Genomic DNA, 13,693 nt, shown 5'->3' with positions numbered 1-13,693 from the left:
TTAGTTTTCCCCTTTGGAGAAGCTCTTCTTTCTCTCCTCTCTTCCCACCTACACTTGTAATTTGAGAAAAAGTTCACTGTCCTTAGGCAACTGATTAACATCTTTCTTTAATCTTTTTCCAAGCAACATACTATTACCACGCATTCTGAAATAGCTATTATACATGTTAAAAGATGTTCAGCCTCACTAGTACTTAAAGAAATGCAAATTAAAACAACAAAGTTTGTTTTTATGGTAATAGTCAATGCTGTATGGGTTTACCGAAACACATATGCTTTACTCTTAGAGTAAATTGGTGTCTTTCAGGAAAGAAATTTGACAGTATGCAACAAAAGCCTTTAAAATGTTTAAGTACTTCTCCATCTAAGAATTTATAGTAAGGAAATAATGAGAAATACAGAGATGATGTATGCCAAAATGTTAGTTGCAGTGTTCCCAGTTTTTCACAGTTATAACTATGTCTAAATGTGTAGTAGTAAGAGTGAATGGTTAAATAAATATACATTTGATGGAATATTATATGGCCTTTAAAAATAATGTTTTAAGGAATTTAATTTTAATAACAGTAAATACTTATAATGGTAAAAGAATTCCAGTTTTACACTTTTCAGTAATATCCTATCATATCCTGTCTTTTTTGTTTGTTTTATAGCCATTATTAGGGCAAAAATGTCTTGCTATTCCTTTCAGAAGTTATTTGCCAAGCACTATACATAATAAAACTAACATTAGCCTTCTTGAGCTAATAATTTCCACAGTGCCTTACATATAGTGCTCAATAAATATTAGCTATTGCTATTAAAGATCTCTTAAGAACTTTCTTCCTAGAAAAGTATACATATTTACATATACAACCAAGCATACAACTTTAGGCCCTTTATGGGCCCCTTAAGGCCCATATGTGGATCCTCTTAACTAGGGCCGTGGTGAAGAACCCCTGCTGGAACTGAAGAAATCTCTTTTTACCTTTGAATGTGGTGGAATCCTGAGTTTGTTCCAGGGTAAGAGGTGCCAGTTCTCATTTTCACCTGGTATCCTTGGTATTGAGGTAAAACAAATGCAGTCTGCGTTTAATACTGCCTTTTAAAAATGGTGAGTAATTTAATGCACAGTCTCATAGTATCTCTCATCTTGACTGGTGATGCTCACATTAATTGGCAGATTGACTCCCAAGTAAACGTGTTTAACTAGAGTGACAACTGGAAATCCATTGTGATGTCAGAATTTGTTGCCATTCCCATCTTTCATTTTTCCAGCTCCCTGGATCTTCTCATATGATTAAGATGTTTGGCCTCCACCGCCACCACCACCACTTCCAAATCTGTTAATAACCCAAGAACAGTAGTGATCAGGGCCTTAGGTGCTACAGTGACAGAAGAGGAGAATAAGCTGTAGTAGTCAAGGATTAGAGAACTAGGTTGCCAAACTGTGTTCACTTCCAGGGCTACATTTGAAGGGGCTGGTGGACAAGTGCAGACGAAGCCACACTGGCTCCCACATCATCTGAGGAGCCGTGGTCAGAGCTAGGGAGAAGGGAAGACGAAGGTAGTGATAGCTGCTCTGCTACTAGCCACCCGCCTTCTTTCCGCTTGAGAGAGGCTGAGCCGTGTAGTAATGAAGAGTTCAGAGGTAGACCTGCATTCAGTCCCAACTCTACCACTTTGTGGCCCATATGACCTGAGGCAAGTAACTTAACCTCTAACCTCAGATTCTCTTAGTTATAAAGCAGCAATGACAATAGTGCCACCTCCAGGATTCTTAGGATTAAATGACCATGTTTGAAAAGCACTGCGCCAAGTCTCGCATGCCTTAAGTGCTCATTCAGTAAATGTTGTATAGCATTAAAGATGACAGTTCCTCTCAGGTGAAATTGGAAAAATGAATTAATGATATAGAGAGGCAGATTCTGGCCCAGCGTGAGAAAGCAGTGCTGTCCCTGAATGTGTTCAAGCAAAGACTGAACAACTATCATATATCAGAGATGCATAGATGGATTCTGCCATTTGGTACTAGGTCATCGTCTAAGTTCCCTTTCCACTGTAAGACTCTTATTTTATAAGGCAGACCCACATGGAAACTGTTTTATTAACATCGTTGTCTATGTTACAGAATTAAGTCCAAGGAAGTTGGGCTATGAAATATCTTAGTTTAACTGAATGAGATTTTTATTAGCTTCTGTAGTTTTTACAAATTGAGAGAACTTGCTAGGAATCACTGGTGTGAGTGATATTATTCAAATTCAATGTGAGTCAGGAGGCTTCTAGGCACTGTTGTATCTATGGAGGGAAGCTAAGCAGATGTTAGGTATTAATTAGCACCTTGAGAAAATTTAATTAGATTTTAAGAATATAATGAAAAAGGCCAGTTTAAAAAAAAATGCATCACAGATGCTGTTGAAGTTCCACCTAAAACAATTTGGAATGAATCTTAATAGTGTTTTTGTTTCTCTATAATTTATATTCTGCCTCCTAGAAATAATTCGAAGCAACAGCTTAGAACATTATACTAGTTAGATGAGGAAAGAAAAAAGAGCTAAAAGAGAGCCAAATAGTATATCTTCGTATTAACTACTATTGCTCAAAGGGAAGTTATGGAGAGAAAGAACCTTTGTATGTAGGAACACGGAAGGTATATTGAAAAAGAAGAGTACCTTTATTTAGAGGCAGAAAACCTAGGTTTATTTCCTTGTGCTGCTGTTGGCCCGCTTTGTAACTTTCACAATTCGTTTAACCTTAGAAGACTCCGTTATCTCATCTGTGAATTGGGGAATGGAATCCTGCTTTGTCTTCCTCACCTGGATGTTATAATAGTTATATGACCCAGTTTCTATGTGAAAGAACTTTGTAAACTGTAAAATATTATCCAAATTTTCATTGTTATTTGTGACATGAAAATAGCATTCTGAACCACCACAAGAATTATTTTATGTTTAAGAAAGAAATCATTAGCTTACTTGAAAATAACCAAAGATTTTGGGGTCAGGGGATGTGGAGACAGATGGGTTTCCTTGTTTTCCGTCTACAGCTATTTTAACACAGTAAGAAAGGCACAGTCCCCTTGGGGTCCTTTCACTCTAGCAGGAAGTCAACATAAGAAAGTCTTTTAAGAGAAGGGTGAAATATGTTCAATAGTAGCCCCTTCCAGTCTACATTTGGCAACCCAGACAGTAGCTACCTTTAAGAGCATTTTACTTCCAGATAAGTCTCATTCTATATAAAGTTATATCTGAGCTGCTTAGAAATCATACTTTTTTAGAACCAATTAAAAATTTTTAAACACACAGAAAAGTTGAAACAACAGAACAATGAAAACCGCTTTTATACCCACACCTAGATTCACCAGCTGTCAGTCTCTTACCTACGTCTTCATCTTCCTTGCTATACACACACATACACACTCCTCCTTTTGCAAGATCATCCAAAAGAAGGCCACAGCCATCAGAAATGTGGTATTTTAATGATCTTTTTTTTTTTTTTAAGATTTTATTTTTTCCTTTTTTCTCCCCAAAGCCCCCCCCCCCCCGGTATATAGTTGTATATTCTTCGCTGTGGGTGCTTCCAGCTGTGGCATGTGGGACGCTGCCTCAGCGTGGCTCGATGAGCAGTGCCATGTCCGCGCCCAGGATTCGAACCAACGAAACACTGGGCCGCCTGCAGCGGAGCGCGCGAACCCAACCACTCGGCCACGGGGCCAGCCCCTTTAATGATCATTTTATCTGCTGCTCAGATGCAGCAGAGCATCATGATGTTGTAAAGTGTGTTATATAGTTGGTACCAGCTGTTAGTGCTTATTATCTGAAGTCTTGGGTACATTTTATTGGAGGCAAGGATACTCAGATTCGGGTTATCTTCTTAGTCATCCCTGTGTGATGTCTCCTAAACTTCTAAGATCTGTACAGTCAGAGAAGGAATATTGGACTACTTACTGGTGAGTTTAAGACCCTAATAACTAATGGCAGTGCTATTGAGTAAAAATAAAGTAGTTAAAGTACTACGTATTTTTTAAATGCCTTTGTTTTTCTATAACAGGCTGAAATAGTCAAGTTTTATATTTTCAAGCAGTTTGGAAAAAGGAAGAACTTGATATTTCAAATGTAACATTTGTTAGAATTTGAATATTTCATTAGTTAGAAGGTTTATTTATTGTTATAACTTGATGCTGAGGGAAAATGTCCATTGTAATCACTTAGTCTGACCACAACCATAAAAGCTATTTCTTTCTCTTTTTTCAGGAGATTTTGATGAATTCACTCAAGATAATAATGACATTATGTTGAAAAACATAGCAGAAGACCTTCGGAATTGCTTACCTCTAGAAACCATGCTTTCCTCAGAACATCTGGCCCTCCAAAAAGTAAATACATTAAATAATTATTCTTAGTGCTGCTTGAGGATTCCCCTCTTCCCCTCTAACCCCACAGCGTTTCCAGTCTAATTAGTCTTGAATTCTGCTTTAAACAATTTTTCATTTGGTGCTTCAACCACATCCCCAGTTCTTTTGAGTCTGTAACCCTTTGGCTCCCCAGTACTATTTGGTCAGTAAATATATTTTGAGCGTGTCCTGTTTGCGAAGCGCTCAAACCCCCCACAAAACCAAGGCCCAACAGGAATCTGGCCCTGCCTACCTCATGGTCCTGGTCTTCTCTTCCCTGTGCCATTTCCCTCACTTTATTGAGGGTGAGGTTCACCTGTTTCTTGCTCCTACTTTTGCATTGCACAATTCTTGCTTAGTCTTCTATTCCTTTATTCCTAGAATTAGTTCGCATTTTTCTCCTCCAGACAACCCCCTCATTCAAGTCCCTTCAAATCCCAGCTCTGACGGGATACATATGCCATGAATACTTTTCCTAAAGCAAAGCTAGTAATAATAATCTCTTCTTCTCCCATTACTCTGAAAACAGCAACCCTCTTGTGGTTTTTCAGCACATAAATTCCTGAGCAGAGAAACTAAATTCTGTACATTTTTAATAGTGCTGTGCACATTGTGAGCACTTGGCAAATCTTAATAAACATCCAGTCATTCAGAGTAGATTCTCAAAGGAGGAAAACAGTGGATAGTATAGAAACTGAGAGATATTTGTAATATAGTTTGGATGTTATTAACAAAACAATCTTATCAGTATCATTAATAAAACAATCTTGTCAATATCAACCAGATCTTATCAGTATCACAATATATAAATTAAGGAAAAAGTATTCATTGCATGTTAATGATCAACCCACAATCCCATATCCTAACAAACTCTTTTTATCTTCTTTTGTTTCCTTCTGGTCCTTGTGCATGTTCATACACTTTACATACTTATAATACAGATTTTGTGTGTGTGTAGATGTAGATAGAATTTTGTAGGTTTCCAAGCAGATATGTTAATTCTTTATTATAGTCAAGGTAGAAGGAAATAGCATTTTTTACTTTGTAGCCACTTGCTATTATATCATGTACCACCAGTATTAATAAAGGGCTATGATTTATAAGCATGAAGTTTTACTAACATTTTTATTATTTGAAAACTTTGCCTCTGGCAAAGATCACTTGCTAAGTATTTGGTGCTGGGTAAGTCACTGATATGTGGGACTTAAAAGCCCTGGTATTAGTTTCAACTTACTAACTAGTGTCATTTCTTGGGAGAAATCTCTGGGTATCAGTTTCTTTATTTGTAAAATATACTATATAGGATGGACAAGGTGGTCTCAAAATACTCTTTTCAACTAAAATTTTCCACATTTCTCATAGCCATGTTTTGCATCATTACAGGTCAAATAAAAAGTTGCTAGTGGGGCCAGCCCGGTAGCGCGGCGGTTAAGTTCGCATGTTCCACTTTGGCGGCCCAGGGTTTGCCAGTTCGGATCCCGGGTGTGGACTCGGCACCACTTGGCAAGCCATGCTGTGGTAGGCGTCCCACATATAAAGTAGAGGAAGATGGGCATGGATGTTAGCTCAGGGCCAGTCTTCCTCAGCAGAAAGAGGAAGATTGGCGGCAGATGTTAGCTCAGGGCTAATCTTCCTCAAAAAAAAAAAAAAAGTTGCTAGTGTCTCAGAAATAAAACAAAAGACAGCAGAGTTGCTGACTTCAATAAGGGAAACTTGTCCTTCTGTGCCTTGTATGTGCTCTCAGAATTTTAGCATATGAATCACTGATGTTTTGCCTTATTTAGCAATAAAAAGAGACTTCTTTGTACTTTGTTTCTTTTGATGTTTTTCTTCTCTCCGCCAGATACAGCGGCAGCCAGAACCCACAGTTCACGTTGATGCATTCCTTTATGATGAAGACTTTATTGATTCATTGTGTGAGGAAGGAAAAATGAGCAGAAACTACTGTACGGTGTGTGGCTCACACCAGACGGCACCTTTAGGTGGGCACTCAAGTACACAAACCTGATGGCTTTATGTGTACTTTTCCTTGCCTGTCATAAGTTTGCAAATTCTTGACTAAGTCATTCAGTGTTTTTGAAAGCAAAAGGCAAATTTGCAGCGTAGCTGTTACCACTTACTGCAGTGAGGGAGACTAAATAGAAGTATTGTCTAGGGAAGCTAGGCCACTTAATGTCTCCCAGGAGAGCATCTCTGCTTTTCACAGAAACTAATCAGAAGTCACTGAGTACAGGGAAACTGACTCATACTTTCCATACTCAAAAGAGATTCATATATAAACCATAAAGCTGATTTATTAACAATGAGAAATATAAGTGTCAGGGGGGCTGAAATGTTCTCCCCATAAAAACATCTACTTGAAAAATCAGATGTATTCAGATCTTGTTGGAGGGGCATTGACTCGGAGGACAGAGATAGATGATCTCGAGAAAGAGTTTAGTCACACTGTGGTATGACCTAGCGGAGCATCTCCAGTCCATGACGGAGAGCAACTCTAGTTACAGGAAGTTTCCTGCATCTCTGTCCTTGACATGCAGCACCTGCGTCCCAAATGGGAAGCTAGACTGACTCCATGCTGCTAATGTGTCAGCTCTTCTGTTAACATAGTCTTTGTTCAAACTGGATAGGATTGTCTAGGCTGTTACTTGAGACATGCTATTGCCACCTCCTTGCTCACTTAGATTTAGAATTATTGCTTAGAACGGGCTACCCCTCCTGGTGAGTAACCTTGTGCTCATATTACCGTTCTTAGACAGTAGCATTCTCAAAAGTTAACTACCAGCAAATCTGTAAGATGTTGCTAATACAAATATATTGTACCTATGTTATAATTAGGGATTAAACTTCCCTGACTTACTAAGATTCTATTTTTGGATAGTACTTAGGATTCCATTTGAGGTAGTTGAAATTCACAGAATAGAAAAGGACTTAGACAACAACAATAAAGGGAAAACTAAAAAGTGAATTATAGCTGTAACATCTTATCAGGTCTGATTTATAGAAGAGCTATGTTCGACAAGTAAAAATTTGAAGATTAGCATGCATTTTCCTATAAAAATCAGGTTGTAAATAGTGACCAGGTACCCAGCCAGCCCAGATCACTATAATGAATCTGAAAAGGCTATCGCCCTGAGGGGCTCTTCTTCCCTATTTGACAAGGGGCTTGTCTAGCTACGAAACACTAATGACTCTGAGGCTCAGTGCAGAAGCACTAATGTGGCCAAGAAGGTAGTGAGGACGGGGATCCCAGGGAGTTAAGGACTATGGTGGTCAAAGTCCACCCTCCAAGGTTACTTCTGAGGCCTAGTGACCCCCTTTATTTTCTTCCAAGGGCTTAGCCTGCCTGCTTCCATTTTCTTTGCCAACATCTATTAGTTATGACCAAAGTTTCTCCCCTTCCTGGCCATTATATTATGTAGAACATAATATAGTAAGTCTTTGGGTTACCTCCATGTCAGAAAAAAACAGACTCAGGCTCTCCCAGATATTTCATTACAGAAATAATTGAGTGAGAAGATGGGCTAGGAGGCTAGAAATTGTAGCAATTAAACTAAGGGAAATGGAACAGTTTCTGGGAGTATCTTAACCTCCTTTCATACCATCCCTCTCCTGCACTCCACAACACATTTTAGGTTGGTCAGGCTGCCACTTTGCACCACTCCAGAGATGATCATTCATTTGGTAGTCTATAGTCTATGCAGCAATATGTGGCAGTTCTGTGGTTGTCTCTGGGGTGAGGTGAGAAAGCCACATGGTATGGGCATTAGGAAGCAGTCCCAGGGAAAAGAGGAAGGGAAAAGCCAAGGACACCTAAGAAGCAGCCTGAAGGACATGAGGAGCCCAGGATTAGGGACAGGCAGCTGGGTAGCTGTTCCCTAGAGACCTTTTAAATGTCGGAGACTTCATATTTATTCTCCTCTAATACAGCTCAAATGCAAAATTATCACATTAATTTCTTTTCTAAATAATTAGAAATGGCTTTCACTGATTAAGAAAAGAAAAATATGAAGTATACTTTATAAAAACAGGTGAAAGAATTAGAAATACAGAATGGAATTGTTAATACCCAAGCAAAATTTGATGTTCACTCTGTTCTGATTCTCCAGGATTTATTTCTCACTCCTTCTCCCTCATGGAATTGAAGTTCATTTATCATCACGTACTCCCTGATCTGTCAGGAAAGGTCTTGGTTGACGTCGGCTCCAGGCTTGGCGCAGTCCTTTATGGGGTAAAGTCCAGCTTGTGGACATACTCAACATTTGGAAAATACTTTCTTCTGCTACCAACAGTTTTGCCTGCCACCACCCAAGGTGACAGCTTGGCTTTATTTATTAGAGTAACAGAGTAATAAAGTTAAAATAGTAAATTGAATTTGGAATTTCAAAGGCCCACTCTATGATTTCCTTTGCTAGTTTGTCTCTGTGGCACAAATGAAGGCATATCAACAAAACAGAAACAGGAGACCCTCACAACACTTTGCCCTCCTGACTCCGTTTTCTTTGTACTGTACTAAAATAGTACACTGAGCTTTGATAAGAGCTCTTAGAGAACTGACAAATTGACTTGACCTAGGAAATTATGTACAGCCATAAGCAAGTCACTTAACGCCTCTGGGCCTTGAGTTCCTCCCCTGTAAATGAGCTAACCAGACGATATCCGAGGATACATCTTGCTCCAATTTTCTCTGATCCAAAGTTTGAAAGTAGACATTTGTTTCTGAACTATCACTTCAATGTGGTTTTTTTAAAAATTCAAATCATGAGTCTTTCTAATGTTCTTAAAATGGTTTTATCAAAAAACCGAAATGTGGTTTCTGGTTGTCATTAGCAGACTTGTTAAAACATGTGGCCAACAGCAGTAGAGACTCATGCCAGAAACAGACACTATCAGTTCCCAGCATCACTGCCTGCTCGAAACAGAAACAGTTAACTCTTTAATGCTTAATTCATTTTTCAATGTTAAATCTTTTCTTCTAATTAGGAAAGATAGCCTTAACAGGAAATACGCAGTTTGTCAGGTGGTTTTTGTTTGGAGAACAGTAGAGATTATGATTGTTTACCGTATTTTGTCCGCTCTTGTCAGCTTTCTGATTTGTTAGCAAAGTATATAGCTGAAATAATTGTGGCTATGCAGTATGTGGCAGTGTTAATAAACTTAAACATATTGTCATTTTTCTTCATATTAGGTCACTGATTCAGTCAACAAAAAATTTTTGAAACCTACATATGCTCTGTTGAACATATTCTAAAAATCTGTGATGAACAATAGATACAGATTTGGTTTGCACATAGGTGTTAATTGATATAAAATGATCTTCAGAATATGATTTGACCTTTCTTTCCAGATTACTTTTTTGTTGTTGCAACCAAAAATAGATACATAACAATGTAGCCAATTCTTGATTATCTTTGTTAACTAATTGGTCAATTATCTTTGGCAGATTGCCAGACACGAGGCTGACTTCCCTAAGCCAAACAGGACACACCTCCAGCCACCTTCCTGTAGTGTCAGACTGTGCGTGATTTTCCATTATATTCCCCACAGGTTAACTCCTTTCTTGCTTTGCCCTGATGTGACTTCCCAAGAAATCACAGAAATAGAGTATCAAACAAAAAATGTATATGTGATCACTTTTCTCATTTCCAACTTTGTTGAAAGCACAATTTTATCAGGAAAAGTAAGAAATCAGTCTTTAAAAATACATTTCTTTTAAACAATGAAAAATAAACTACAGTCAAATTCTTGATCAGTAAGAGACTTTAAGTTCTTGAAGTTGTAAGTTTACATAAACTACAAGATGGATGTTATCTTTCTTTTTTTTCACCTTGTTGAATTCTATTTAAAGTTTGACTTTTTAAATTTCAAGTAGAAATAAACTCATAATTGAAAGTTCATTCATTTGCATCATAGCATATCTTTGTATTTTAGGGGTATCTTTACAGTTCAGCATTGCAACTATATGGAGTAGAACTGAATGGAGACTTTTGCCAGTTGCAGGAAATGATCGTAAAAAAATACCAGTTCACTGACAGAATAAAGGTACCTTATTAAATACATATTCTGTTATCCATTGCATAGCTTAATTTAACCCAATTTCTTCTGGAGTTGGAAAATCTTTCTGAATCTGTTCTTGCCTGTTATTCTGTAGAAACAGATTGAATTGACTTAATATTTTAAAACATTAATAAAGATAAATTATTATAATTATGTTCCACTCACATATTTCTCTTCCTCCCCAAAACATTAATAAAGATAAATTATTATAATTATGTTCCACTCACATATTTCTCTTCCTCCCCAATTTTATTAGAAAGTAGAAATTTTTTCCTTCTTTTTTTGTATCAGCTGTAGTTTTAGTAGCAGCATTTTTGAATCTCTAGATGTTGGTCAGAAGAGTGTTTAATTAAACTCTGAATGTTGAAAATAGACAAAAAGGTTGTCATGCTCTCAGTTTTTTATCTTATTTTTCTAAGCTTTCAGGAGGAATTATGGATGCCGCAGAACAGCAGTTCATGGGGGAATGATAACCTGGGTTGGGCTGTGACATGTTTTCTCTTCTATATATAAGGGGGGAAATAACCAAAAAGAAAGGAAAGGATATTTTTGGGTTAATCTTTATCGTTTCACTAACGATCCTATACTTCTAATGGCAATGCAGAGAAACATTGCGTATCTAAGGATCTCTGGTGTTAAGGGCGATCTGATGTTGAAGGATGTATCTCAGCAAGATTAAGGATCTAGCCTTCCTCCTTTGTATGGAAGGAAATCTTTTCGTTTTCTCCCTCCTTCCATCCTTCCTTCTCTTTCTCACTCTCTCTCTGTCTTATCTTAGAAATAGAGAGGCAAATGATCAAAGTGAATTGATTGACCAGTGATAAATTCATGGATCTTCCTCACTATCCCATATTTGGTGAACAGAAACACTCTGCTCTTGCATAATAAGAATCACGTAAGGAACAGGAATATCAATTTAACTGGAAATGAGATTTAAAAATTAGGACCTCTTAAGAATCATAGTTTATAAATGGACAACCAACTACTTTTTTGTTATTTTTTTAAAGAAGTTGATAAAGTTGTATAAAATACATATTTATTTACATTTTAAAAGATTTTTACCCCTTGCTTTTCAAAGGAATATGTGTGGATGCACACCCACCGACACCTTCCCAGCTTGTGGCTTCTGTGGCCATCAGCAATCCAGTGGTTGAAAGCCGTTTTTACACACTCATTGGCAACCTTAACAGTTTCCTTCCTTGAGGCTAAAGACAAATGTCGGATTTGAGGGGCCCTAAGATCAACAGAAAGGAATTCTAGGATTATTTTTGATAGTATCTGTTGAAATCTAACTAGCCTTCAAGGCTCAGTCTTTGCTTTTTTGTTTTGTTTTTGTTGTTTGGTGCTTTTTAATGGGGCTTTTGTCAGAGGTCTGGGAATCCATGGTTGTCTGTTCATACTTACATGTGGTTGAAGTTCTGAGTGCTTGAGTGGGGACTCTGAGCACTGTGGGCTTCCCTGTTGAGTTTGGGTAGTTTTAGCTGGGGAATATCTAATGAAGTATCTCAAGATCTTTCCTCTTGGACTGGTCTGATTGTCCGGAGAAAATCTTTCCAATCTCCTTACTGAATGGCAAATAACATCCTGGGTAGTGAGTGGTAGAGGAAAAGAATGGGAGAGACAGGAGGGTCTCAGCATCCTGTCTGCATATTTCCTTAATTCCCTTGTTTTCAGTGCATCATCCTTTCCTTCAACCAGGCCTGGTGTCCCCTGACCCAGAGACCTTCTGTTTCACCCTTTCCAGAGAATCAACCTCTATTCTTTTGCTGGGGCAGGAGAAAGGTGTATAGGGATCTAGCTGTTGCTTAAACTGACTGTCAACCAGATTACCTTATTTTTAACATTTCTCCCTGCTCTTTCACCCAGTGATACCTGGTACCACCAATTATGCACCTTTTGGAGATTCTCTAGTATAAATCAAGTGTAGATCTTAGCTTTCTGTATTTCTAGCTTAGAAATCAATTTTCTCAGGTCTCCTAAATTCGTTATTACTTTCCCCTTTTTTTCTAACTTACAAATGTTTATGTCTGTTATTTTCTTTCTAATTCTCTCCATCCTTGTGGGTATACCCTATACTGTTATTATAATGGGTTTCAGGAAAGTACCAGAGTATGCGCATGTGTCTTATCCACTGTCTTTTCATGGAAGACCCATTGATTTAAATTCTTCTTTCTTCCCTTTCCTCCAGGCTAAAGGTAAACTTTCCTTCATTCATATCTTGTTTGTTCCTTTCAGAGCACTTATATAAAGTTATGAGCATAGCTGTTTCATCACATTACTAGATTATAACTTATTTGAGAGCAGATATTGTGTCTTACCATTGTGGCATATCTCCCTGCACAGTATCTTGTACGTACGAGGTGCCCATTAAGAATTCGTTAATTTGGTTGCCTTGTGACCTCTGCATTGTTAGCATTCCAGTTTGTCCAAAGCCGTTCCTTCAGGTCTCCCTGGACCTCTAGAGCACCTCTGTTGGTCGCCATAATTAAATGATCCACCTGATTCTTTTTTTACCCTGTCTGTGGGGTCTGGGGGGAGAGTGAAGAGAGATGGGAAAGAAACAGGGAACTGTGTGAGAGCCATGGCGGATCAGTAGGTTAATTTACATACCTGTTTCATGTCTAAGCTACACGTTTAGAAAGTTTAAGTGATTAACTATTTTCTGTGTGTTCAGGAACATGTCAAAGCTGTATTTCACAGGCTTCAGGCCAAGTTAATTTAAATTATTTTAGTATTTTTATTGCTTAAAAAAAAGGAAGAAAATATTTTAAAAATCAGACCTCACAGTATTCTGAATAATTATGTTATATATCTGTAAGACCAAGTGCTTATTTGGAAAGAAATCATATAATACAAAGTGGTTAAACTTTTTCTCCTCTATTTTTTAAATAAAAGTTGTTCTCTTTGTTCCTGAGAAATAAATGTTTCCTCTTGTTATCTTGCCTGTGGTCAGTAAGACTTATTGACTGTGATCTAGGTTAATCTTTTGAGGAATTTAATTTTAAAATAAATTGTTTTGTTTGCTTTTTTGGATGTATATATTCAAGTGAATTTTAGATGAAGAGTCAGACAAGGCCGAGTAACATATTGTTTTAACATTTTATAATGTGTAAATTACTTTTATGTTTTTATATGGTTCCATTTGATTCTGTGAATCAGGACAGATATTATTCCATTTTATTTATGAGAATACTGACCACCTAAGTATACAAACCTAGTTGATGACAGAGCAGAATCAGAACCCAGGTGGTTTGCCTCTTACAACTAG

The 13,693-nt window shown here is 37.6% G+C and overlaps 1 protein-coding gene across 2 annotated transcripts in view; it reads left to right on the top strand.

Moving 5' to 3' along the window:
- Positions 1-13,693, top strand: part of LOC106827100 (uncharacterized) — a 40,828-nt gene that overhangs the window by 9,642 nt on the left and 17,493 nt on the right. For both annotated transcript variants that reach the window (XM_070504247.1, XM_014834757.3), the window contains exons 2-5: positions 4,232-4,353; positions 6,215-6,353; positions 8,478-8,599; positions 10,300-10,410. In XM_070504247.1, coding sequence (XP_070360348.1) covers positions 4,232-4,353; positions 6,215-6,353; positions 8,478-8,599; positions 10,300-10,410 — 494 coding nt within the window. The remainder of the gene's footprint in view (positions 1-4,231; positions 4,354-6,214; positions 6,354-8,477; positions 8,600-10,299; positions 10,411-13,693) is intronic.

The sequence above is a fragment of the Equus asinus genome, chromosome 2, assembly GCF_041296235.1.
Source record: "Equus asinus isolate D_3611 breed Donkey chromosome 2, EquAss-T2T_v2, whole genome shotgun sequence".
Taxonomy (NCBI): domain Eukaryota; kingdom Metazoa; phylum Chordata; class Mammalia; order Perissodactyla; family Equidae; genus Equus; species Equus asinus.
Note: the sequence above shows the minus strand (reverse complement) of the source record. Positions and strands in the feature narration are given on the sequence as shown.